Source organism: Microtus oregoni, unplaced genomic scaffold (genome assembly GCF_018167655.1).
Source record: "Microtus oregoni isolate MIOR12 unplaced genomic scaffold, Mior012 000014F_ref0000157, whole genome shotgun sequence".
NCBI lineage: Eukaryota > Metazoa > Chordata > Mammalia > Rodentia > Cricetidae > Microtus > Microtus oregoni.
Window position 1 is genome coordinate 11,990,356 of NW_024543073.1, and position 24,040 is coordinate 12,014,395.

At 36.3% G+C, this 24,040-nt stretch overlaps 1 protein-coding gene across 7 annotated transcripts in view; it reads left to right on the forward strand.

Annotated features, from left to right (window-relative positions):
* Erbin (erbb2 interacting protein) overlaps positions 1–24,040 on the forward strand; it is a 108,902-nt gene that overhangs the window by 72,056 nt on the left and 12,806 nt on the right. For all 7 annotated transcript variants that reach the window (XM_041663621.1, XM_041663616.1, XM_041663618.1 and 4 more), the window contains 6 exons: positions 6,725–6,846; positions 7,345–7,515; positions 8,794–8,967; positions 11,174–11,288; positions 12,955–13,138; positions 17,024–18,566. In XM_041663621.1, coding sequence (XP_041519555.1) covers positions 6,725–6,846; positions 7,345–7,515; positions 8,794–8,967; positions 11,174–11,288; positions 12,955–13,138; positions 17,024–18,566 — 2,309 coding nt within the window. The remainder of the gene's footprint in view (positions 1–6,724; positions 6,847–7,344; positions 7,516–8,793; positions 8,968–11,173; positions 11,289–12,954; positions 13,139–17,023; positions 18,567–24,040) is intronic.

Genomic DNA, 24,040 nt, shown 5'->3' on the forward strand with positions numbered 1-24,040 from the left:
CAGTTCTAGGGTATATGGTTCTCTTTTCAGGACTCTATGGGCCCCATGCATGCATGTAGCACACAGAGATACATGCAGGTAAAAAGCACACACACATAACATAAAAATAAAATAAACCATGGTAAGTTAAGTGAGTGAGTTTCCATTTTCTCATTTTTAAATGAATTTAGTAGTTCCATTTGAACCAGCTTCCAGTCTATACTTGAGTGCTAGCAACAGAAATATTTCATTATATGGTGTTTACTGAAATAGTATGTTAGTTTATGAATAGAACATTAAAATGTTCTCTTCTCTGAACTAAGAAATCACTTCCTGTCTTTCTTTACAAATGTTTTAAGTACTATACTAGCATTCTTTACTACGAAAAGGACAATTACTTGATCACATTGCATAGCAGGTAGTAGCTACAGGACTCTCACACCTTCTTACTGTGCCAGTCAAGCTTTACATTGTCACAATTATAGAAGAGGAGAAACAAGGAAAGAAAGATGTATCTTTAGAGATCTCATTTCATCCTAGTAAGAAGGTGAAGGAGATCCAGAGCAGAAGAAGAAGAGGTTGGGGACCTGGTATTACCCTTAGAGGCATGTTTCCTCCAGCACAAGCCCAGCCCTAAGGTTTCCACAGACTCCTAGAATAGTACGACTAACGAGATTAGAATACTCCTAGAATAGTAAAACCAACTCTTCAAATGTGAACCTGTGGGAGATATTTCATATTCAGATCAATACTTAGTGCTGTTTTCTATTTTCATAAATCTTCAGAGATCAGGAAAAATGAAAAAGTTGAGATGAGTTCTGATGAATAAAAGCAAGCAAACAAATGTTTTGTTGACATGTTCAAATATTTGGTATCATTTTCTGTACTGTTCTATTAGTACCATAAGTAGTATTTGCCCATTTACCTTTTCTGTCTGTTTTATGGTTTTGGTAATTGAACCTAGGACCTTACAAATGGTAAGCAAGCACTGTACTAGTGGGCTATACCCCAGTGTTGTACATCCATTTAAACTTAATTTCTGTTTTTGTTTTTTTGAGACAGGGTTTTCTGTGTAGCCCTGACTTTCTTAGAACTAGCTCTGTAGACCATGCTAGCCTTGATCCATCTGCCTCTGCTTCCCCAGTGCTGGAATTAAAGGCATGAGACACAACTGCCTGGCCAAACTTTATTTTTAACATGCAGAATTTTTATTTACATGTGTCTTGGAGTTTATACTGTAAAGCACTATGACCAAAAGCAACTTTTGGTAAGAAAAGGGTTTATTTCAGCACTGGATGAAATTCAAGTCAGGAACTCAAGACAGGACCTAAAGCAGAGGCTGTAGAGGAATGTTGCTTACTGGCTTGCTCCTGATGGCTTGCTCAGCTTATTTTTTTGTAACATCCAGGACTGCCAGCCCAGGAGTGGAACTGCCCACAGTGAGCTTGGACCTCTTACACCAGTTATCAACCAAGAAAATGCACCATAGACATATCTGATGGGGGCATTTTTTTAAATGAGGTTCCTTCTTAAATGACTACCTTATGGCAAGTTGACATGAAAGTAGTCAACACAACATTTAGCAGTGTGTCAGTCTAACAGTTTAAAAATAAGTACACTAGTTCATTATGGAAACAGTTCTACATTTTATAATTTTGATAAATGAAGTTAGTAGTAGATTTAAATACATAGAAAAGAGATGTATCTTTTAAGTTTATTCTTACAGCTTTAATTTTATAGAACTTTCAATGAATTTATTTATATTTTGCATATCAAAAGCCTAACTTGGATTTCAACAGAAAGTCTGAATAGCCTTTGCTGTTCCTAAATAAGTGTTACAGAAAATACCTATGAAACAATAATCTTATCAAAGCAAGACTCTCTTCTTACAAAGATGATAGTGTTCTCTTTGTCACATGATAGAAACAAGTTAGATGAGTTAAATTTTTAATCTGTTTAGTCATTTCCAATCTTTTTATTAAATAGGCCCTTAAAAATCATCAGTTCGAATGACTTTGAAACAAGTTAAATATCTTATACCTGTAACTTCTCAATTTTACAGCCGTCTTCCAACATATATACTATGTCATTAGTTGCTTCTAGTTCATAGAGTTTGGAGTATTTACTCTCTGATCATTTTTTAGAAGTGTTTTTGCTAGCCCCTTCTTAAGTTGTGTAAACTGTGAATGTTTTAACCACAAATAGATATGCCTTGACCTCTTACTTTACTGTTTCCTATTTTCATGATTCAAATTCGCCTGGCCTTTTTTTATCCAGCCCCTATTTTAGCTGACTTCCTATTATGATTTCTTCTTTTAAAGGATGATTGTTTAGATAAGGAAGTGCTGTTCAGATTCTGATAGAATTATGCTGTCATAATTTTGGAATTTGTTTTAAGGTAGAGGGAGCTAGAGTCTGGAAATTTGTAATGCATTAGTTAATCAGAAAACTCTTAGATTTCCTTGGAGTTCATTTGCCCCTTAAAGTACCTTACCATAGGTATACATGAATATAATGTACTCACATCTCAAATTAGAAAATGTAGTGTTTGGGGGCTGGAAAGTGGGATCAGCAGGTAAAGGAGCTTACCACCAAGTCTGATGACTTAAGTTTGATCCCTGTAATTCACTTGATGGAAGGAGATAACTGATTCTCTTATTCTCCAACCTTCATTCTCATGCAATTAATAAAACTAAGAGAAAAAATTACAGTAGTGTTATCAAGAGGATGATGAACCTTTGAACTTCCAGGAAATGTTTTTCTTTATCTCAGTACCTCTAAGAAACAGATAACTCATATGGTGAATATTACTGTTCAGTTGTACCTTTATGCCAGCTTGAGAGGAATTGTGTTCACTTTGTTAAACTGAATTTAATCTGGTTTTGTCATCCTGTGAAACAGGTGCTATTAGAGCTAAGTAAAACCACTTGCCTTTCAGAATCGAAAGGTGTATAATGATGAGAGAATTTGAAAGACTAGGAATGAGAATGTCAGTCTAGGTTGAGGAATTAGTATTTTTTTTGAGAAAATGTTTCACTTTGTAGCCATGACTTACCTAGAATTCTTTAAATTCAAAGAGAATCACCTACATCTGCCTCCTGAGTGCTGGGATTAAAGGTGTGTACTACCATGTCTGGCCTAGTGGAATTAGACTTAAGCAGGGAGAAGGGAATGTATGATTGTTTTTAAAATTACCTCTATTCTGTTATTTAGGTACATATTGTATATGAAATATAGAGAACTCGGAAAACAGCCTGGTGGGGTAATATCAATCTGAAGTACCTCTCTAAGAGTTTTTACCCCCCTCCCCCAATAGTGACATGAAGGGTAACAGTAATGTGAAAGAAATTAGCTTCTGGTGGTTCAGAAAGGACATTTGAAGGAAGTGATAGGGTATCATGAAATGGAAAACATCATTAACGAAGGAAGTAAAACCTAGAGTGGTTTTGCATGTTAGAAAAGAAAGATGGCTAAAAATGTAAGCATTTACCAACAATCAGGGCGTGACTTAATATTTAGCAGGAGGGTACAGTGACAGAAGTGGGAATGTTTTGAATATGACTATGGTTATGAATCCCTTATCTGATTTGAAGATTAACTTTGGCATTGAAGATGTCTAGCAACTAAGATTACACAGTAGGGTGGCATCATCAGACATTCCCATTACTCAGGATATAGCAAATCTTTTTTTTTTTTTTTTTCGAGACAGGGTTTCTCTGTGGCTTTGGAGCCTGTCCTGGAACTAGCTCTGTAGACCAGGTTGGTCTCGAACTCACTGAGATCCGCCTGCCTCTGCCTCCTGAGTGCTGGGATTAAAGGCGTGCGCCACCACCGCCCGGTTATAGCAAATCTTGAAAACAATCTGTAGTCAGATACAGGAGTGTTGAATGAATTCGCCTCAACATTCAGATTTGTGAGACTGTAAAGTAAGAGTAGGAAATCATATTGCCTGGTACCCTGAAGTTAGAAAGGTAAGGAATTTATTCAAAATACTAAGAAACGTAATTCACCAGTAGCTATTGAGAGTGAGAGCCGTGGTCAGAGTTACAAACTCTGGGATTCTTGTATAAAATTGCTTTAATTCTTAAGCATTTGGAGGCTGGCTGGTGATTGCAGGTGCTACCCAAGGACTCTCAATGACTCAGGAGTCAAAGTACTTGCCAACCAAGCATGGTAATTATCTTCAGAATCCATGTAAAGGTAGAAGGGGGAAAATAACCCAGAAAATCGCCTACATACACACACGCGCACACACACATGCATGCATGCACATGCTCTAATGGCAAGAAAGAATTTTAAAGATTACTACCTAACTTAAGTGAGTTAATTTCATGAATCCTAGAAGTAGACTGTTAAAAACTGCCTGGCTCTGATTGCCTCTCTTTGTCTTCTGGACCTGGGTCTCCCGTAGACCTGGTTGACCTCCAACCCACCATGTATGTGAGGATGAACTTGAACATATAATATTATGCCTCTCCCTCCTCAGTGCTGTGATTAAAGGCATAGTGCTACTCTACCTGGCGTGTGGGTTCATTTAGTGCTTGAAATTGAACTCAGGGAGTCATTTTACTGAAGTATATCTGTTGACAGAGATTTCTGTCCCACTAGGTCCCGCAGTCGTTCAGTTCCAAAGAAACACACAGGGGTCTACATAAATCATAAACTGGTTGGACTATTAGTTCAGGGTTCTCGTTAATTAATGCTTACCTCTTAACCCATAATTCTTGCCTGCGTTAGCCACATGGCTTGGTACCTTTCATGAGTGAGGCATTCTCATCTACGTCCTTTATGTCTGGGTGACAACTGCAGAACTGAGCTTTCCTCTTCCCAGAATTCTCCTGTTCTCATCGCCTCCACTACCTGCCTGGCTACTGGCCAATCAGTGTTTTATTAAAAATAATATAAGTGACATGATAAAAGACCATTGTCCCACAGCATACATCTCTTACCTTTTTTATGATACCATGGAGATTTCAACAGTTTGAACCATATTCCACATTAGTTTAACAGAAATAGTCTGTTAAGTAAATACTAAACAACTCACCAAAATAGTTAAAATAAAAATCTCAAACTAAGTCATGAGAATAAAAGCATATGTATAATTTCAACACTCAGAAAACCAAAGCAGGGGATTCAGAGTTAGAGAGGTCAGCACAGGCTGTATCATGAGATCCTGTTTTAAAACTAGCACACAGTGGTCTGGAATTGGAACTCAGTGGTAGAATACTTGTCTAGCATACAAGAAACCCTGCATTAAGCCCTCAGCCTGTAATCTCAGCATTTGGGGAGTGGAGATGGGAGAATCAGAAAGTCAAGATCTTCCTCAGCTACATAAGGAACTGGAGGCCCTGTGTAGGAACACATAACAAGAAATAAAACTACACACACACACACACACAATGTCATTCTTATTGTTCCTGTTTATTTTATGTCACTTTTAGTGTGGACAGGTACTTCACAAAGGAAAAGAAAATCCAAATAAGTCATAATTTGGAATTTTTGGTATTAATGTTGTTTCAACACACATATTTAAGATGGCCATACTTGGGTGCTTGAGATTCTTCAGGGTTAGTTCTTTGGTTTTTGGTGGTTTGTGCTGGGGTGGTGTGTGTGTTGGCATATATTTGCTTTTACTCCCCCATTCTATAATTTCTTTTGTTCTGAATACAAATCCTTTTTTATGGGCAAAAATCTTGACTTCAGGGCTGGAGAGATGGCTCAGTGGTTAAGAGCATTGCCTGCTCTTCTAAAGGTCCTGAGTTCAATTCCCGGCAACCACATGGTGGCTCACAACCATCTGTAATGGGATCTTGTGCCCTCTTCTGGCCTGCAGGCATACCTACAGACAGAATATTGTATACATAATAAATAAATAAAATAAATATTTAAAAAAAAATCTTGACTTCATTTTATATGTATAACTTTTGTCTAATTGTTTTTTGTATTTTTTATTAAATTTATTTTTCAAAACAATCTTTTCTCATTTTACATAATTGTTGAATGAATTTTTTTGGTTGGTTGGTTGAGTTTCTCAGTGTAACAGCCCTGGCTGTCCTGGAACTTACTTTGTAGACCAGAGATCTGCCTGCCTCTGCCTCCCAAGTACTGGGATTTAAGGTGCACGTACCACACCCAGCTTGATTCTTTTAATTAACTAATTAACTTAATTAATTATTTTAAGCCATTCCAGAAAACTTACATAAGTCTTTGAAGATTTAATATTATATCTGATTGGGTAAAAATGATTTGATTTACATTAAATTTAAAATTTTTTTACATTTTTGTGTAGAAACCATATTTACTTAATGTAATCTATATTGCATATAATGTTTAATACAAGGAAATAATCATCACTGAAGTAATTTTATTTTTTAACAAGATATTTTATTTTGCCATTGGGCTAACTCTTCCCATGCTTATTGGACTGTTAATGTTAAAAAGAATTCCAGAATTGGAAGATGTGGTAGCTTTACTGTCTACAAATTTTTAGGGTCCTACACAAAAGCTATGTCATGACTCCTTCTAGTAACAAAAGCCTGATCAGCTTCTGGGTAACTAAAGTTGCATTGGTTATGGTAAAGAAATCTTAAAACCAGTGCCTGTTTCTTAATACTGGAATTTGTTACTGTTTATCCTGGACCAGTTTTAACTGCCACAGACTTGTTTTTATAATGCAGATTATGACTAAGTAATAGTTTCTGTGTTTATTGTAAAATACAGAAATTTTTCTTCTACTTTGCTATAGTTATGTTCATATCAGATAATGAAAGTTTTAATCCTGCACTGTGGGAAGAACAGAGGAAACAACGGGCCCAAGTGGCATTTGAATGTGATGAAGACAAAGATGAAAGAGAGGCACCCCCCAGGGTAAGTCTGTCAGCCATAACTTCAGATGTGCTGTGTACCTGTATGATGCTATTTCTGGCTCCAAGTATTGGATTCATTGCGTACCCTCAAAGCACTTACTAAACCAAAATATTTCACCTATGAAAAAATTTGAGAACAGTACAAAATTTCCATTAAAAGTACATTTTGAGGAGAGATATAACTCATTGGTGGAGTTCTTGTCATGTAAAGGCCCAGAGTTTCATCCCCAGCACTGGGAGAAAGAAAGGGAAAAAAAACAAACAAAGCAACTGAATTTGAAATATATATATTATATTTATATATAGATAGAGAGAAATATATATTTTATATTTAGATATAAATCTAATATATGTAAAGAGAAAACAGAATTTTGTGACTCTGTTATCTGTCTGCACTATTCTATGAGTCAGATGTCCAGAAGTTCTGGTGGATTCTTACATATTAAGTTGAGATTGATGTTAGAAATACTAATACTTCATATTTCTCTTACTTTTCTAGGAGGGAAACTTAAAGAGATATCCAACACCATACCCAGATGAGCTTAAGAATATGGTCAAGACTGTTCAAACCATTGTACATAGATTAAAAGATGAAGAGACTAATGAGGAGTCTGGGAGAGATATGAAACATGAAGATCAGCAAGTTGTAAATAAGGATATGGGTGTGAAGGTTAGAAACTCAGCTCCAAGAAATGATGTCAAGTGTTGGAAGTTACCTAAAAATTGAGAGAATTGATCTTAATTTTATACTACTTAACTTACAGTTTTGTTCTTAGATGCCTAAAGTAAACCTTTGAATTTCCCAGTTGCTTGTCTTCTAGTTCTCTGGCTACAGAATGTCTAGTTTATCAGGATAGTGTCAAGATAGCCTTTAAAAAGTTGTTACCTGAACACTTAATAAGATATAATGATTGTCTGAGAGTCATTCTGGAAATACTCTTACCTCCTACTTCGATGATCCTGATCCACTTTATTCTGATTTTCAGTCAGTTGTTATTGCAGACATTGACGTTTCCTTGGAATGCTTCAGAACTTTCCTCAGTGCCACCCATCTCCAAATCAAAGATTTGTCATGTCATTAGAGTCACTGTGCATTCCATAGCAGACAAAAAGATTTATGACCCTGGGCCATCTGCCTTCCAAATGGACATTTTATCTTCAGGTCTTAATGTACATGTCCTCAGTTTTTGGTTTTTTGAGACAGGGTTTCTTTGTGTAGTCCTGACTGTCCTGGAACTCACTCTGTAGACCAGGCTAGCCTCAGAATCACAGATGTTTGCCTGACTCTGCCTCCAGAGTACTGGCATTTGTAGCACAAATAATAAAACTCAGAGACAGATATTGGGGTTCAAGCTGAAGATCAAAAAAGCAAAGTAGTCAGTCAACCACTGGAGAGCTCTTACCTCTACCAACGCTCAGACAAAGGGACGATCCTGCAATGCTCTCCATCAACCTCAGACTCCAATCCACTGAGTTACTGTCTTCTCCCCTTTATATTCCTCCCTCTGCACAGCCATATTGCTCTTGTCTCCACCTCCCCTAGTGCAGGGATTGAACGTTTGTGATCCTAAATGCCGGGAATCTTCTTTGTGTGAGCTCTGTTTCTCTTTTAGACAGATTTGGTCTAGTACAGCCCAGGGTGGCCTTGAACTCAGAGAAATCAGTCTGCCTCTGTCTCCCAAGTCCTGGGATTAAAGGTGTGTACTCCCTGACCTGTATGGCTAACTAGTTTAGCTACTTTGCCCTCTGATCTCAGGCAAACTTTATTTATTAAAACACAAATAATATAACACTAAAGGGATTAAAGATGTGTGGCATCACTGTTTGGCAACAGTTTGTTTAGGACTAATTTAGAATTGGAGGTTGATGGATTGCTTAAATTTTATATAACACTTAATAAAAAAATAAACACAAAACATATAATCTGAGGTCTTTATCTTTTATGTAGACTTCAGAAAGTACTACAATGAAAAGCAAACTTGATGAAAGAGAAAAGTATATAAATTCTGTACAGAAGATGAGTGAACCTGAAGCTGAGACCAGTCCTGGAAATTTACCAGTGACTGCAAATATGAAAGTGTCTGGGAACCTGAAGCATATTAACCATGATGATGTTTTTGAGGTATGACTTCATTCTGACATAATCAGAGTTTCCAGTTTAATATTTCATTGATGTTAACATTAGAAGCATAATATGATTCAGAAAATATTACAATCCTTAAAAAATTTCACACTGCTAAAATACCACTCATCACTTTAAGCTTAAATTTTTGTTTTTGTTATTAAATGACTAGTTGGTAAATTAGATTATGATATGTTACATAAAATTAATAATTACAAGTGCTTTTATTTATTTTTGTGGTAATGAGTATCAAACTGAAGTTCATTGTCCATAACAGGTCCATGATATCTTACTCCATCCCCAGACCTTGCTTTTATTTCTGTAGTGTCAAAATGAAAAGCTAAAGATGTAGATCAGTAGTAGAGCAATGTTCTAGCTTGCGCACAGCACTGGATTTCGTCCCTAGCACTGTATAGGAAAAACAGAACAACAGAAAATGGCTGTTATGGCTATACTCAATCATTATGTAAATTTTCATCATTGAATTGTTTAGTGTCTAAGAATGTATAATTTCTCATATTGAATAAGTAAAAGCTAGAGATCTTTTTAAAAGACTTTATTGAGAGGTATCTCAAAACTACGCAGTTTAATACTTCAAAGTATATAATTCAGCAGCTTAAACAGTTTACAATGTTGTAAAGGCATTCCACAATTACTTGCAGAATATTTTTGACAACCACAAAAGAAAAAGAAATCTCATATGTTTTGTACCTTTGCTTCCCCCTCAACTCTAAGCAGTTAAACCTACTTTGCCTGTATAGATTTGCCTATTTTGTATAAACAAAATCATACACTTAATGTGTTTTGTTTTGTGTTTTTGTTTAATACTGCCTACTGCCCACTGAGCCATCTCACTTGTCTTTTGTATTTTCTTTCACTTACCATAATTGTCTTGAATTTCATTTTGTGATATCTCTCAGTACTGCATCTTATTCCTATTGCTGAATAGTATTCTATTGAATATATATATAATATATATATGAATATATATATATATATGTCTTAGGTGTAGATGAGATTGCTAAACATATGGAACTCTAACCTTTTTGGAACTACATCTCAGTTTGTGGCCTCAGATGGTCTAGACCTCACTGTGTAGCCCATGTTGGTATAACTTGTGGTATTCCTCCTATATTAGCCTCTTTCATGCTAGGTCTATAGGTGTGAACTACCATGCCTAGCTGGAACTCCATGGTGGTTTTGGTTATCTTTTAACTCCAGTCCCAGAGGCTCCAACACCCTCTTCTGGCCTCCATGGGTATTGTACACACATGGTACACAGACATACAAACAGGCAAAACACTCATACATACACAATAAAAATAAACACATCTTTAAAGATATTAATAGAAGTTAGCCAGCTATTTCATTAAAATTATAGCATTTTTGTGTGCCAAAAACTGGAGCTTCTATGTGGGTGTTGGAAAATAAACCTTTGTTCTTTGCAAGAACAACAAGAGCTCTTATTTGCTGAGCCATCTCCACTATTCACACCTTTCTTATGGCACTTAGGAAGAAATAAAGTATTTTTTTTTCTTTTTCAGGGGAACAAGTTTTGTAAAGAATTTGCTTTAGTTTCATTTTTCTGCCTAGGAATGAATTAGCCAGCAAGAGTTCTGTTTTCATGTATACTATATGATATTAAACTCTCTGCTAATAGTTGTTGGCAAGTCATTTTCTTTGCTGACACTATTCAGTAGTCGGTAATCTGGAACAACTGTGGTATATTGGTTGTAATAAACATGGACAATCACATTTTCAAAATAAATGAGAATTTCTAAGTTCACATTGATAGCAGTCTATCCTAGAAGATATCTTAGAAGCTAAGCATACTGAAGAGACCAGACTTGACAATTAGGGAGAGACTCTGTTGAGGGACTCTCTATAAATTGAATCTTTCAAAGCTAGTACTGTGTTTTGGTCATTTTTATTTACCTGTAACCTCACATAGCTCTGGCACGTAATAACTATTAATATAGCTCCAAAATGATAGAGTAAATATTTTAATATGTTGTTAATAACTGCTACAGTTTTATTATTGTACTTGAAAAGATTAAGTCATGCAGATTTTTATTAACTATTGCCATTAAAAGCTGTTTTGTACATGTTCTTAGTTATATACTTTGTCTTCCCTGTGATGTTTTTCTGGTGTATTTACTCAAGTCCAAAATTAAATTTTTATATCCCCCCCCCTTTTTTAAACTAGGAATCCGAAGACCTTTCTTCTGATGAAGAAATGAAAATGGCGGAGATGCGGCCCCCATTAATTGAAACCTCGATTAGCCAGCCCAAAGTTGTAGCACTTAGTAATAACAAAAAAGGTTAGATGTTGGAGGGTAAAGCATTAAGACCAGAAATTACCTAAATGTGGGAGTAAATTTTATTGAATGACAAATTATTGAAACATTTTAAAAACTGCTGTTCCAAAATGTTATTTCCTTTTCACAGGAAGATATCAGTGGGTCCTCCCTACCCCCACACAGACTTTGTTTGTAAGGTCATGGACATTAGAGGGATATAGTTACAGATTACAATTCCATTTCTGTTGCTTATGTTCTAAATACATTATCCTTGTGTGCTTAATTTTATTCATAAATACATGAAAAATTTGAATTGCAGTGAGGCCTGTTAAAGATTATGCATAAAATATATAGCCTAGTACCTGATATATGCTAGGTGCTCACATTACTTTAGTCTGATCTGTTCCAGAATGATATTAAGGCCTCTTCCCTAGTTTTTGCCAACTAATTTTTATGTAAGAAAATAATAAACTCTTAGAAATGAAGTTGTAGCAAACACCTCTCTTGTCACACACCTTTTACTACTAGTGCCTGATTAACTTTGCATTATCTCTACCAAATATCTGTCCAGACCTTTGCCTTCACTGTACTAATGATACTACATGGTGGTTTATAATGATACTTAGAAACTATTGAGTACTTTGTTTACCAGTTGCTTAGGTACTACTTTGCTAAATAGTTGGTTGTCATAATCGCCCTATAAAAAGAACTTCAAAGGCAATCTAATGGTATTTTTATAAATGAAGAAACCAAGACTCAAGTAACTTGAGGTTGGGATTTCTAGACCATTTGAGCCTAGCTTATAAGAACAACAAACATACCTTTAATTCATATGCTGCACTACAGCTATGTCTGGGCATACTAGTTCCTTGATTTGCCTAGAATTGAGCTTTTCAAAAAGAGCTTTTTTTTATGGACTGTTTTCAAAACTGCTTTTTACATTTCTGCCTTAGCGGAATGTAAATACTGACTTGTTTGCTTGTTTTTTCATTGTTAGATAAACAGGCACATCACATATTAAGAGATTACCACTTTATAAGCAGTTCTTTGAAGTTGGAGAAATACAGAAGACCCATGTTGGTTCCCAGCACTCACAATGGGTGGCTCATTTGTAACCTCAACTCCAGAGGAAGTGATACCTCTGACTTCGGTAGACATTTCACCCAAATGCACATACATATATAAACATACATATTAAAAATAAGTCTTTAAACATTCATAAAAAGTGAGGGAGATGACCTTTGAAAATCATTAATTTTGTTTATGTATTGACTACGTTGCTCAATTTTATTATAAAAATAAATTGAAAAAATTCCATGTGCATAGGACATAATTTCTTACCCAGATAAACTAAACTGTAGGAAGGTTGTGAATGATTAAGTATGTTTTATTATATGAGTTCTTAAAATGAAAAACATTCACCAAAATGAATGGGTAGGCTTTGAAAACTACCCATCATTTTATCAGTAAGCTAAATCAAATCTTGAGTACCTTTAAATTTGATTGCATTATAAAATGATACCACAACTTTAAAGTTCTTGAATTTCTGTATATATTTAGGATTTAATTTTCATAAATGCCTCTGATTATCTTATCTGCTTACCACCTTGTACATGGAATCAATACAAAAGCTTTCCATAAATTCTTAGTGAATTTATTATTGCTCTTAAATATTTTGTTGTTTCAGATGATGCAAAGGATACAGATTCTTTGTCAGATGAAGTCACACACAATAGCAATCAGAATAACAGCAATTGTTCTTCTCCATCTCGGATGTCTGACTCAGTTTCTCTTAATACTGACAGTAGTCAAGACAACTCACTCTGTTCTCCAGTGAAACAAATTCCTACTGGTAGTAACTCCAAAATAAGGTTTGTGAACATTTTAATAATATTATTTACTTGTATAATAAATAGAAATAGTAATACAAATAATAAATACAGGACTAAACATAAGCATTTTCAGAAATATTATACAAATTGCTTAGGCAATATATTTCTTTCCATTTTGAAACTTGTTGATTATTAGTTACTTACAATTCTGATTCTTTTGGTTTTGATTTTTTCTAGACAAGGTTTCTCTGTGTAACAGTCTGACTGTCCTGGAACTCACAGAGATCCACCTGCCTCTGCCTCCCAAGTGCTGGGATTAAAGGTATGCACCACCACTGCCAAGCACAGTTCTGTTTTAGAATAGCTTTTTTTTTAGTTGAGAAAGAAACAACAAAATATAGTGGATTTTTAATTTCTAGGTAAAATGAACAAACATAAATATTTCTAGATGCTAGAATATATAAACAGCCATTTTAAAGAAATTTATATTGAAAGTTATTTTTATTCTTATAAATCATGTTAATTCCTTTCTCTTACTATGATAAAATGCCATGACCAAAGCAACTTATGGAAGAGATAGTTTATTTTGGCTTGCAGTTCCCAGAGGGAGAGTTTATAATGGTGAGGAAGAAATGGCAGCAGGCAGCTAACGTAGGAAGCTAAGAGATCATACCTCTAACCACATGAAGAAAGTAAAGAGGGCAAACTGGAAGTGGGGTGAGACTGTAAATCCTCAAGTCCACTCCAAGTGATATACTCCCTCCAGCAAGGTTCCATTCCCTGTCTCCCATAGGCTCATGGCCATATCATAAGGTACAATGCATTTAAGTCTGTATTAAAAGTTCCCATGGTTTTTAAGTCTTAACACCGTTCAAAAGTCTGAAGTCTCTTCTGAGACTCAATACAGTCTCTTAACTGTGACCTCCCAACCTTTAAACCTCTCATGGCCCTTTCTCAGCAACTCCAACCAAAAAAAAAAAAAAAAAAAAAAAACTCCTTGCTGGACTTTACCTGTCCTCAGTGGCTCTGAAACCATATAGGAGGAATCCACCTTACTCTTACATTTTCCCATAAATGTCATTGACAAGTTAAACTGACAGCTCAAGTGGGCCCTTGATATTCTCCCTACATTAGTAGCATCTTTTGTAAACTGAAGACACCTTGTCATTGTTTTAGTGCAGAGCAGGGCACTGTCCTTAATGGTGATATCTCTAGAACATATCCCTTTTCTAGCACTTGCATTGGCTGTAGTATTAAGTTTTCTAGTGTTTTATTCTCTCCAAACTACATTTTTCATTTCTTTTGTTCTACTTGCTGTTTTTCATTATAGACTTGTATAAAGAGTAATCGATAGTAACTATGCCAAACTCTACATTATACTGTATTGAAATTTCATGCCCCAAAGAAATTAGTTCATTACTTTTTGTTTTGTTTTTAGACAGAGTCTCACCACATAACCCTGACTAGCCTTGAACTCACAGAGATGCTCCTGTCTCAGCCTTTCATGTACTGGAATAAAAGGAGTATGTAGCCACAGCTGGCTATTATTATTTTAGCATCAGGCAAGTTCTTAGGAAAGAGAAGGCAGCCAAATTTTTTGCCAACATATCAACAAATGGCCTGTAGCACAGTTGCTAAGACAGTTATTGCTTCCCTCAAACCTCTTGAGCAGGACCTCTCCCATCTTCAGTACTCTCAGCGCTACTGTCTCCAGGTTTCTACTGTAATGTAAACTCGGCTTAATTTTTAGTACGACCTTCAACAGTCCTCCACATTCCTCCAGAAACAACCTGGTCAGATTCTTTACAGCAACAACCCATTCCCTGGTGCCAACTTCTGTTTTAGCTTCTTTTTCTTGACCAAACATGATGTATGGGGAAAAGAGTTTGTGTTTATGGTTCCTAAAGGAGAGTTTTTAATGGTGGGAGGGTCATGGCAGCAGGCAGCTGAGAGATCACATTTAGACAGACTGCTCCTTTGTTCCAGGCTGACCAAACCCGAATAATCACACAGAAACTCTTATTAATTACAACACTGGTTGGCCAATAGCTTAGGTGTATTTCTACCTAGCTCTTATTTCTTAAATTAATCCATTTCTTTTAATCTGTGTATCACCATGAGGCTGTGGCTTACTGGAAAAGTTCTCGTGGTCGCAATGTCTTCCTCTTTCAACAGCTATGAGGTGTCTCCTTGACTCAACCTTCTCTCTGTATCTCTTCCAGCCTGGCTATATTCTACCCTGCCATAGGTCAAAGGAGCTTTTTTCGTTAACCAGTAAAAGCAATACCTATACAGAAGGAAATTCCACATCAATCACATCTCCAACCATAGCTAGAAAGAGAGAGCAAATTGGAAATGAGGCTCTTAAAGCTGGTCCCTAGCAATGTGTTGCTTTTTTCAGCAAGGCCCCATGCTCTAAAAAGTTCCCCCACACAGCATCATCAACTAGAGACCCAAGTGTCCCTACACATGAGCCTGTGTGAGGCATTTCTCATTCAGACCACCATGGAAATGTGGATCATACTAGTGAGGTGCCATTGAAGGGTTCATTCAGATACTCTTGTTTGGTGCTTTATATTGTCCTCAATATTGTAAGAAATATCTAACAAAGTAAGGGTGGTAAGCAAGGAGTAAAGCAGTACCTTTTACATGCTTTTTTTTTTTTTTTTTGGTTTTTCGAGACAGGGTTTCTCTGTGGCTTTGGAGCCTGTCCTGGAACTAGCTCTGTAGACCAGGCTGGTCTCGAACTCACAGAGATCCGCCTGCCTCTGCCTCCCGAGTGCTGGGATTAAAGGCGTGCGCCACCATCGCCCGGCTTTTACATGCTTTTTTAATAATGAACTGTAGTTTTAATGTAGTGACTATAGTTTTAGAATGGCACATTTATGAAATATTTGCCAAATACATTATATTACAGAGTAATGGTTATATAGTTTCTCTTTTGATCCCTTTTTGAACTTAGGTGTTTATACGGTTATTTAACTTAATTGTTTATATATTTGGATTTAATAACCACTTATTATTAATGACGTTAATGTAAAGCTTCAGAATTTACTTGTAAAATAGTCCTATGCCATTTACTTAATCACTCAAGTTACTGTCTGACTCTCAATGTAGCTTTCCCACTTTGAAGCATTTAAAGTTTTAGCACATTTGTGAAATGACAGAAGATACCATTCTGTTCTTGTTCTTGACTTAGCCCTGGTAATCTATTTTGTAATAAGTTAAATTGAACATGTTGATTAAAATTAATCTGTAAGCGGAGTTTTCCTGTGTCCCAGCAGTTGCTTCCCAGATAACTAACACGTAGATTTAATACTAATTATAAATGCTTGGCCAATTGCTCAGGCTTGTTACTAGCTAACTCTTACATTTTAAATTAACCCATATTTCTTACCTTATTCTCTGTCTTGAGGCTCATGGCTTGTTACCTCATTTTCTGCACATCCTGCCACATCCTACTTCATCTGCATCTGCTGGCATCTTCCCTGACTCTACTTCAACCCAGCATCTTTAGTTTGGTTGTCCTGCCTGCATTTCCTGCTTGGCTACCAGCCAGTCAGCTTTTTATTAAACCAATTTGAGTGACAAATCTTTATGGTACACAAAAGGATTATTCCACAGCATTAATCTTGATATTATTGATGATTTTTAACTGTTTTACTTTTCTCTCACTTAATAAAAATCTCCACTACTTGACATTTTTTATTTAACTTTAATGTTAACTGATATAAAAACATAAAATTTGTACATATCAGTAGGTTATAGTGATGTTTTGATACTTGTATATTATAATTAAAGTCTTTATCTGGCGCTCCATCAATTCTTTTAATGTGTGTTATCTACAGATCAAATAGTTATTAATGACTCTGTTACCAAGAAAACTTGTCTTTATTACTTTCTCATAAAATTCTTTTATTTTAGGCAAGAAGATGAAAATTTTAATAGTCTTTTACAAAATGGAGATATTTTAAACAATTCACCAGAAGAAAAATTCAAAGTTAATGATAAAAAGGATTTTAAGTTGCCTGAGTATGATTTGAATATTGAAGAACGATTAGTTCTGATTGAAAAAGATGACTCAAAATCCACATATGATGAATCTCACCAATTAGACCGTATCAACATGAATCTTAATAAACTTGTGACAAATGATACACGCCAGCCAGAAATCACGGAAAGATCAAAGGCACAAGATGTAGTGCTCGGAACAAGCTTTTTAAGTGTTCATCCTAAAAGTGAAGCTCAACATACAGAAAATGGAAATAAGTATCCGAATTTGGAATCCATAAATAAAATAAATGGTCTTCCTGAGGAAGTCCCACAGTCTTCTGGTAGGATAGAACCCCAGAATTCTACTTCTTCTGCTGACATGGGTGTTTCTAAAAGCACTGAAGATCTCTCCCCTCAAAGAAGCGGTCCAGTCGGGTCTGTCATGAAGTCGCATAGTATAACTAACATGGAGACTGGAGGCTTAAAGATCTATGACATTCTTAGTGATGATGATCCTCAGCCACCAAGTGCAGCAGTTAAAATGACATCCTCCGTGGATGGGAAGAACATAGTCAGGAGCAAGTCTGCTACACTGCTGTATGACCAGCCACTGCAGGTCTTCACTGCTTCTTCCTCCTCTTCTGATTTAATGTCAGGTACAAAGGCAGTTTTCAAGTTTGATTCAAATCATAACCCTGAAGATCCAAATATAATAAGAGGCCCCATAGTAACTGGCCCACAGTCTACGCCTCAACTGTATGGTCCTCCACAGTATAACGTCCAGTACAGTGGCAGTGCTGCAGTCAAAGACACCTTGTGGCACCCTAAACAAAATTCACAACTAGATCCTGTCAGTTTTCCTCCTCAGCGCCTTCCTAGATCAGAGAGTGCCGAAAATCATAGTTACACAAAGCATTCTGCCAATATGAATTTCTCTAACCATAACAACGTCAGAGCCAATACTGCATACCATTTACACCAGAGACTTGCTCCAGCCAGGCATGGAGAAATGTGGGCTGTCTCTCCAAATGACCGGCTAATTGCAACAGGAGCTCGAACTGCAGTTCAGCGACAGAGTAGTGTGTCTTCAACAGCTTCTATGAATCTTGGTGATCCTGGTCTCACAAGGCGTGCTCAAATTTCTGAAGGAGATTATTTGTCATACAGAGACTTACATTCAGTGGGAAGGACGCCAGTGATGTCAGGATCACAGAGACCGCTTTCTGCGCGAGCATACAGCATTGATGGCCCAAATACTTCAAGGCCTCAGAGTGCCCGTCCCTCTATTAATGAGATACCAGAGAGAACTATGTCAGTTAGTGATTTCAATTACTCACGGACTAGTCCTTCAAAAAGACCAAATGCAAGGGTTGGTTCTGAACATTCTTTATTAGATCCTCCAGGAAAAAGTAAAGTTCCTCATGACTGGCGAGAACAAGTACTTCGACATATTGAGGCCAAAAAGTTAGAAAAGGTAATTGAACGTGAGTTTTTTTTAATTCTTTATGAATTTATTTATTTTCCTTAGAAATGGTTTTTAATCAGTGAAATAACATAGTCCAAATTATTATCTACTTACAATGTAAGTGTTTTTTCCTGTTGCTAGAACCAGAGTTCTATATTTAAACTTAAGCCAGGACAAGTGAGGTGATTGTACAAACTGCTTTTTTACTCCTCAAAGTCTCTGATGGCCATGCAGTCTCCTTATGCTTATGTGTCTCTTTTAGCTTGTATCATAAACTGGATACAATATATATATACACAGCCATGCTCAGCATTTTCTGAACTGATTACTACCAATGATGATTGTATAAATATTTTAAGAAAAATACCGGTTTACTGTATAATTACTAAGATAATAAGAATATATTTGTAAATGTAAATCTTTTCTGCAGTCTATATTAAATGAACTAACCTCACTGACACAGATGACTGGCAGCATGGCATTTATTTTTTACTTTGCTGCATTACATTTCTGTTGTTCTTGAACAACTCAGTTGAGTGTTTTTTTTAAAATATTTATTTATTATTTATTATGTATACAATAGTCTATCTGTGTGTATGCCGAAGGCCAGAAGAGGGCACCAGACCTTATTATAGATGGTTGTGAGCCACCATGTGGTTGCTGGGAATTGAACTCAGGACCTTTGGAAGAGCAGGCAATGCTCTTAACCACTGAGCCATCTCTCCAGCCCCCAGTTGAGTGTTTTTGTGCCTGTATTGCAACTCGGAAAAGTTGGTATAATAACTAATGCTTGTGTTCATCTCATAACCGTATTTATAAATCTGTGTCTTTTGAAAGGATACATTGTTATGTGGCCCAAAAATATAAAATACAATCCTTAAGCCAGGCATGGTATCATAGGCCTGTAACTGCAGTACTTAGCCGTCTGCAGGAGGAGTTTTGAAGCCAGCCTGGGCTACAAAGAGAGATCTTATTTCCCCTTCCGACTCCCAGCCAAAGATTTTTTGTTATTAAGACTCAGCTTTATATATCTCTCTAGGTTTTCTTTTAAAAATTATTGTTTCTCTATTTATTAAAGCTATAATATATTTTAAATACAGCTGAACATATGTAGTCTGTTGCTTTATAAATTCCTTAATTTATTGGAAAAATACAAAGTATGATTATTTCTTTATAGCTAATTGTATTAAATTTATTTTTTAGCTAACATCTGTCAACTGTAGCTAACTTCATCTTCATCTTTTCTGTTTGCTATAACTGTAACACACTGTTGAGGCTGTTTGAATTTGTGTTCATTTTGTTGGGAATTTGAAAATTTCTTCAGCTGAGATGAGGAACATGGCTCCAGCTTATAATAAACTTGTGTTGCACATGTAGAAGTAGATTTTAGAAGAAAAGGTTGTTGACCAGGTGATGGTGGCGCACGCCTTTAATCCCAGCACTCGGGAGGCAGAGGCAGGCGGATCTCTGTGAGTTCGAGACCAGCCTGGTCTACAAGAGCTAGTTCCAGGACAGGCTCCAAAACTACAGAGAAAGCCTGTCTCGAAAAACAAACAAAAGAAGAAGAAGAAGAAGAAAAGGTTGTTGTCAAAGAGGCTTTTTCAGAGACTTGAATGAGAGCAAATGAAGTGTTTATTAATGGGCCGGAGATACAGGAATGAATTTCAAGAGAGCCTCAAAGTTTGATTGTAGTTGAATACTCCTGTACTTAGTTACTGTGGATAAGGGACAAAACTTGAGAGTTTGTGCTTTGCATAGGTGACTATTGGGAATTCCGGATTATCAGAGATAAGGGAGGGATTGCTGGTACAGATGAAGGTTTTTATTTGGTATAGTTTACATCATAAGTGGCTTATTCTCCCACTATTCTGTTTGATAGAGAAGTGTCTGGACTTCAGTTAATAGGAAGCAAGCACAGTTTTGCTCATTGTTGAATGTGCATTGTCGTTTTTTTCTTTCCATTGCATAAATTATGTATTTTTAAATTTGATACACAGTTTCTTAGAAAATATATGACAGTGGTTTTATAGTTGTATTCTGAAAGTCAATTTAATCAGTGGATTTATGAAATAGAACACTTGTAAGAAAGAAAATTTAAAGGCTAGATGCAAATTCATTGCTGATTGGAAGGAGGGAGAAGGAGAGAGGAAAAGTTTTCTCCTCAGCTATGCACCTCTGTAATCTTAGCACTAGGTGCCGTAGAGACAGTAATTCAAGGTCTGCCTTGTCTCAGAAACAAACAGTATTTTTCTGGTAAGAATACCGAGAATAGGGAGAGACAATTGACCTTGGCTGAATTAAGGATTTATTTATTTTTGAAATAATTTGATAGTGTGTAGGTTGAGTTAGGAGAAACAGAATATTCTAACAGTTAATTTTACATAAGATAGCATAGTGTAAAATAGTTCTAAACTTAAACAGAACCTTAAGATACTCTTATCACCACATTTTTTTGAGATTGCTAGGTGGTGGTGGCACAGGTCTTTAACCCCAGCACTCTGGAGGCCGAGGCAGGCGCGACCTCTGTGAGTTCGAGGCCAGCCTGGTTTACAGAGCTAGTTCCAGGACTGGCTTCAAAAGCTACAGAGAAATCCTGTCTCAAAAAATAAACAAACAAAATAAAAAAAAAAGTGTATGTATGTGTGTGTGTGTGTGTATATATAATTTTTTCATTCCTGCTCCTCCCTTCAAACCTTCCCATATATTCCTCTTTCAAATTCAAGTCCTTTTTAATTTTATTATTGCATGCATATAATGTATGCACATGTTTATTCATAAATAGAACCTTCTTAGTTCATAATAATGTTACTTGTAGGTATGTTTTCGGGACTGTTGGTGCTGGACAGCCAGTTGGTGTGCTCTTCCCTGGGGAAGACCACTTCCCAACCCCCTTCTTTCTTCCTTCATATCACCACATTTTATGAAGGAAATTGAGGGTCAAAACAGCTAAGTAATTGGCCCAGGATAATCTATATTATATTGCAGGAACAGAATAATTTTAAAAAATTCAGGAGGAAATTTTCTGTGTGAATATCACAGGAAACCATTTTTTTTTGTTGTGATCTGACGATTGATAATGATGAAAGAGGCATTTTAGGGTTTCCCAAGCACGTGTCTTCAGCATGAATTGATGATTCATACAGTATCCAAGATTATGGATTCTGTAGAGATCAATTTGAAATATACTTTAATGTCATTTTTAAAAATGTTTAAGTTACATTGTGTGTGTGTGTACATGTGTACATTTATCCATAAAAACTGTACTAGGAATTCAAACACACAGATACGGTAGTCAGAGGAAAACTTGCAGGGATCCCAGGGGTAATGCTTGGTGGTACCCTATCCTCACTAACCTAAAATATATTTTAGTCCTGAGTGAAAGAAAGAAAATTAAAAACTTTACTTGATCATAACTTTGTGTTTTTTTAATTCTAAAAAATTTGAGAATGGAGTTTTTAAAGCATTGTGACACTGTGGAGATTTGGCAAGATATAACTTACTTGGTTTTGAGTTAATTGAATTTGATGTGATAATAGGGCATAAAATTACTTCTAACCTTTATTATAGTACAGAGACTTAACTTATTTTCTTGTGTTCAGAAATGTTCCAAAAGTATTATATAAGATTCTGAAAGTTGACATTTTTAACTGTAGAAACTACTTTATGCTTTAGTCTGGCAGTTTTTCATTAGGTGTGAAATGGTAGCATGCATAGGCAATACAAGTACTTCATAATGATGCTACTAAATAGCTACTTTAATAGCAGCAAGATTTAAACTGTAAACTCAAACAATTGCTTCAAGATATTGGTAGATATTAAAGGACCCCGTTCCTTCCTTGGCACTGTGCATGTGGACATGCACACATGCATAATTGACGGTGGTGGAGGAGGCAGCATGGGAAAATGCTTCCCTTACCTTTTGAGGTACTCGAATTTTTTGCTTTGCATAGTAGTTTATTGAAGCATATGCATTTATGACCTTTTAGTTATAACCCTCTCCTTTATCCATAAAATAACTGTACTAAGAATTCAAACACATAAAATAGATTTTACTTTGAAGATCTTACCACTGACTTAAGTAAATTAACAAAATTTGAAAAGGAATTAAGCTGGGTGGTGATGGTACACCTTTAACCCCAGGACTCTGGAGGCAGAAGCAGGTAGATCTCTGTGAGTCCAAGGCTAGTCAAACCATTTCCTTTCAGAGTTGAATTATCACTAATACTAGTATTTGCTGATATCCCTACCTGTATAAAAAATCAGATATAAAGTACTCTAAACCATATTAATACAAAGTGGCCATTGTCTCATTTACTTGTTCTTGTTAGATAATAGGCACTGATAACCTGTGGTTACAACCCCTAGGAGGTTACATATCAGATATTTACATTATGATTTATAATAGCAAAATTACAGTTACGAAGTAGCAGTGAAAATATTTTTATGGCTGGGAGTCACCACAACATGAGGAACTATCCTAAATGGTTGCAGCATTAGGAAGGTTGAACAGCACTCTTCCGGGGCATGGCTAACACGGAGGTTTGTACTCACCACAACATGAGGAACTATCCTAAATGGTTGCAGCATTAGGGAGGTTGAACAGCACTCTTCCAGGGCATGGCTAACACGGAGGTTTGTACTCAGCCCTGTTTCCTCTCTACATGATAACAACAGTGCCTAGTACCTAAGGAGTAGTAACTTTACAGATCTTTTTTTCTTTTGGAAGTCTGTTATTTTGTGGTATTAGTTACCAGCTTCAAAATCAAGAGAATATATTTCTGAAGAGTAATATGTAAATGCTTGCTATTTCATTTCTCTATTTTAGTAACGGGTTTTGCCTAAAATGTGGTTTCCCTATCTTAGCCATCAAGCCCCATCCACATTGAAAGTCTAGGAATGATGAAAACCAGAAGTGTATTTATTAAGGTGCATCTTTAATTCTTGGGTCAAATACAAGGGTCTTCATGAAAACCCAAACTATAGAAGGATACTATTATTGAGCTACCACTAACTCCAAAATGCAATAACCATCTACTTGAATGGGAAATGTTTGTCAACATAAAGCTTTTCTAGGATTGTTTTGATGATTATAGAATGACAGACACTCTACAGAGGACTCCCCTTTGTTTCCAGCGCCTAATGTAAGGTGGCTCACAAGCTCCAGGTGACCTGATAACTCTCTTCTGGTCTCCATGGGCACTCATATACTGGACATACATACATGTGTGCACAGACACATGTACATAAATAAAAATAATAAAATATTTTTTTAACTTTTTTTTTATTGAGAAAAGAAAAAAAAATTTCCTCCTCCTCCCAGCCTCCCATTTCCCTCCCCCTCCTCCCACCCTTCTCCCCCTCCTCCCACTCCTCTCCCCCTCCCTCTCCAGCCCAAAGAGCAGTCAGATTTCCCTGCCCTGTGGTAAGTCCTAGGTCCTCCCCCCTCCGTGCATTTCTAGGAAGGTGAACATCCAAACTGGCTA